The 3,541-nt window shown below is 49.3% G+C and overlaps 1 protein-coding gene across 1 annotated transcript; it reads left to right on the top strand.

The window, feature by feature from the left end:
• Positions 1-438: 438 nt before the first annotated feature.
• Positions 439-2,652, top strand: LOC120842757 (P2X purinoceptor 7-like). Its single transcript, XM_040213923.2, has 3 exons — positions 439-976; positions 1,780-2,001; positions 2,360-2,652. Exons 1-3 carry the CDS (start codon positions 735-737, stop codon positions 2,523-2,525), a joined length of 630 nt encoding a protein of 209 aa, XP_040069857.1. The 5' UTR covers positions 439-734; the 3' UTR covers positions 2,526-2,652.
• Positions 2,653-3,541: the final 889 nt, after the last annotated feature.

Below are 3,541 nucleotides of genomic sequence, written 5' to 3'. Positions count from 1 at the left end.
GTCGACGCAGTACCCCCCTAGGTCCAACTTTGGCTGCGCGTGGGCATGCCCAACTTGGGATGCCCGTGAAATGCCCCCGTGGGTCCTACCTCGGTTATGCGAGGGCAAAAACAATAGCACAAAGGTGGGCTTCACGTGAACAACCCGAGAACGTACCCGACTCGAGCTTCCTATGCAATACTCCCATCGGTCACACTTCCGCTATGTGCGTGTGTATGCCTAAATTGGGTTGTCCAGGAAATGCCCCGGGGGAACGCTTGGGGATGTTTAACTTAGGCTGCCCGTGGAATACCCCCGTGGGGTCCACCTCGACTATGCGGAGGCAGAGGTTACACAGAGCAGGGCTTGATGGGGTAACGCGTGGGCTAGCTCAACTTGGGCTGCCCGTGCAAGCCCAAGTGGGAAGTGGCTATATTCCTTCTCTCTTATTACTGAGAGTTAAAGGGATACTGAACTGTGAAATCGGGTCGACGTTTTTGGTCTTGATCGCAAGAATGGCACGTCATTTAATTTTTACTGGCGCTGGTAAAGCGAAAATACCACGTAAATTTTAATAAACCGGAAAATAAGCATTTTAAGGTGCCCCTGGTGAGCGTCTCCGGAACCTCGCTTCGTGACGTCAAAGACCTCAGAGACTTTGCGCAGCTGCCTCAGGAGACGCGAAAAATCACAACTTTGTTGGTTTGCTGTCACCTGTGACCTGCCACGTTTACCTCGAGCTCGGTGGCGTGGTTATGGCGACACGTGCGTGCGCCAAGAGCGGCAGCAGCAGCAGCAGTAGCTGCAGCGGGAGCGACGCAGTACCGTCGGATGAGGAGCGCGAGCACCTGCCAGCGAAGAGGCGTAAGGTGCTGCCTTACGCCTGCGACCCGTCCGCGACGTCGGACAGTAATGAAACTTCAACGGAGCCAGCAGCGGAGTCCTCGCCAGACGCTCTGCCGCGAAGTGACAGGCGGCGGCTACTCAACACACGCTGGTAAGAACACGCGCACATGGCGCAGCGTATGTCTTGCATAGGCCCGGGAGAGCGATTGTTTTGGGGTTGCGCGAAGTTGACTTGCAGCCTCGAAGAACCGATTGTTTTGGGGTTGCGCGAAGTTGACTTGTAGCCTCGAAGAACCGATGATAAATGGGGTTTTATATATTATGTTATCAGGTGTACTAGTGACTGACATGCTCTTGGTATCGCCGAGCGGCGGCGAGTAAGCTCCAACCTGAACTTATCGGCTCCATCGTTTGGGCTACAGAAAGATGCGCCTCCTTTTGCTAGAAACTGTCAGTGCTAAGGCAGGGGCTACCCGTGCACCTGTCCCGCGAAGGCGCGTTAGAAATTGAAGATGCATCAGCTGCGTGCGGGCTTGAACCTGCACGTAGTGCCGATACACCGTCGAAGTACTCACGTGCGCGCTGTACGTTTTTTTTTTGTTGTTTTTTTTTATTATGCACGTGTTTGCGCAATGCTGGGCCCCAGGTTGGGCACTCAGGCCTTTGTGGCATGGGCAGCACTGCTTTTTTGCGGCCCTCTATGCCTGGGTCAAAGATTCCGGAATATGAATAAAGTATTACTATATTATTATACGCAAAAATGTAGCTGCTGTATAGTGACTGCATCGTGGTTGTGGATACTCCCAAAAGGCATCTGAGGCTTGAGCAGTGTTTGGGTGACACAATTGGATTGAGAAAAGAAAGAGGCAAAGTGTGTAGCCACACCAGTGCCCACACAGCATTACAGAAATGTTGACATATGCACTAATTCGTGTTTCTACCTTTGGGAAACAGGTGCTGCTGCGAATCCCGGTGTGGCACCATGTCCACACCAGCAGAAAGTGTGTGCTGCAAGGAGCAGTGCAAGGTCAAAGAGAAGGCTGGGAGCCTTCCCTGCATCACGGCACACAGGCTCTTCGAGCTGTACTGCCTGGACAGGGATATCCTGGACCTAGAGTACAGGAAGCTGAGAGTCTGCCGGCCTCTCAGCACAAGAAACATAAAGGAGATAAATGCGTACGTACAGTGAAACTAAATTACTATACTTTTTTACTATCATGTGCACCGCTTTGTAAATAAAGGGAGGATGCAAAGCGAGATTTGCATTAGATGATCCAGAAAAGGCAGTGCCTCAATGTTGGCAATTGAAGTTTCCGACACAGGCAGGTTTTTATTGGTGGCCTGAAAAACATACCCAAAATTTAGAAGCAAACCATTCATTACATGCTTGCTCGCTCGAATATGCATGTTTTAATGAAACTACAGCTTGTGGTGTCTTGCTGCTGGCCATCGAACTAAAAACAATGAATGCCTTCTAGTTCCAAGTGGATACCTGGCAGTGTAACTAAATAACTTTATTATGTTATCATTGCAGTAAGTACAGGTACACGGCATACTGCCAATTTGTTTGGTGGATACACGGAAGGCTCGGAAAGGAGAACCGGGTCACCTTGCCCAGCTGCGTGGTGACCAGGGTCCGCAAAGAGTTCCCTGCCCCGAACCCTGCAGACTACACGGGCTTCAAGCAGTCAAAGTGCTGAGTAAGTTTGCATGCTATCTACCTTCAAACCTCCTAAATATGTATCTTTTCCTACCAAGCACTTGGGAGCAACAGCTTGCACGAGCAGTACATAATTAATGTTAGAATGAAGAGATCAATATTTGACATATAAGAAACTCACTGTTTATTGCAAACTAACCAATTTTTTACTTTACAAACAATGTGTAACAACGATCACAGACTGGAGACGAGGAAATGGGCCAGAGACGTTTTGAAAAGGAGCTCATGGCAAGGAGCTAGTGGCCTGGGAGCGCATGGCCCAGGGCTTGTGCTCGGAACACATGAGATTGACACGTCAGATCGAACTGCTTTGTTGCTTGTGCATAGTGTAAATAAATGTTTGCATCAACGTAACCAACAATGACCACCAGAAGTTCATGCATTTTGTGCGGAAACCCGCTACGTAACGATTCGACGAAGGGAATCTGGTAGACCGAAGCAATACCTATCGAACGACAGAAGCAACGTTCCATCGAGACAAGACTGAAAGGTCATGGACATCCTCAAGAAGAAACGGAAGACTCTGCAAACACAAGTAACTAAACTCCTCAGCGAGGCAAAAGAATTATTTCAGCTGACTCCAGCAGTCATCGATGACCTAGAGATTTTGATTGAGTGCATAAGCCTCTCTCGGGATCAACTCGGCCACGTAGATGCCGCGATCGAGCCTTTGATTACCGAAAGAGACGTGAAAATGGAGTTCACGCAAATCATAGATTATACTGACAAGATTGTCACATGCCTCACGAAGCTCAGAAAGAAGGCGAAGGGCGTGGAGAACAGCCAACGAGCAAGTGGTCCCTCGAACGATTGGAGAGCAACAGCCGTAGAAAGTCAAGCTTCCAAAATTAGAATTTATCAAGTTCAACGGCAACCGGAAGACTTGGCAAGCATTCTGGGAGTGAAACCACAATCCACGAGAATCTGGAACTGACTCCATCGAAAAAGTTCAATTACCTGAGATCAGCGCTTACCGGAGATGGATCAGCTGCCATC

This window comes from Ixodes scapularis, unplaced genomic scaffold (genome assembly GCF_016920785.2).
Source record: "Ixodes scapularis isolate PalLabHiFi unplaced genomic scaffold, ASM1692078v2 PGA_scaffold1__304_contigs__length_218370807, whole genome shotgun sequence".
Classification (NCBI taxonomy): domain Eukaryota; kingdom Metazoa; phylum Arthropoda; class Arachnida; order Ixodida; family Ixodidae; genus Ixodes; species Ixodes scapularis.
This window is presented reverse-complemented; position numbering and strand designations above follow the sequence as displayed.

Coding starts and splice junctions, on each gene's coding strand:
- LOC120842757 (XM_040213923.2), top strand. CDS start 735: ATGGCGACACGTGCGTGCGCCAAGAGCGGCAGCAGCAGCAGCAGTAGC. Junction 977..1,779: donor CGGCTACTCAACACACGCTG/GTAAGAACACGC, acceptor TTTGGGAAACAG/GTGCTGCTGCGAATCCCGGT. Junction 2,002..2,359: donor AACATAAAGGAGATAAATGC/GTACGTACAGTG, acceptor TTATCATTGCAG/TAAGTACAGGTACACGGCAT.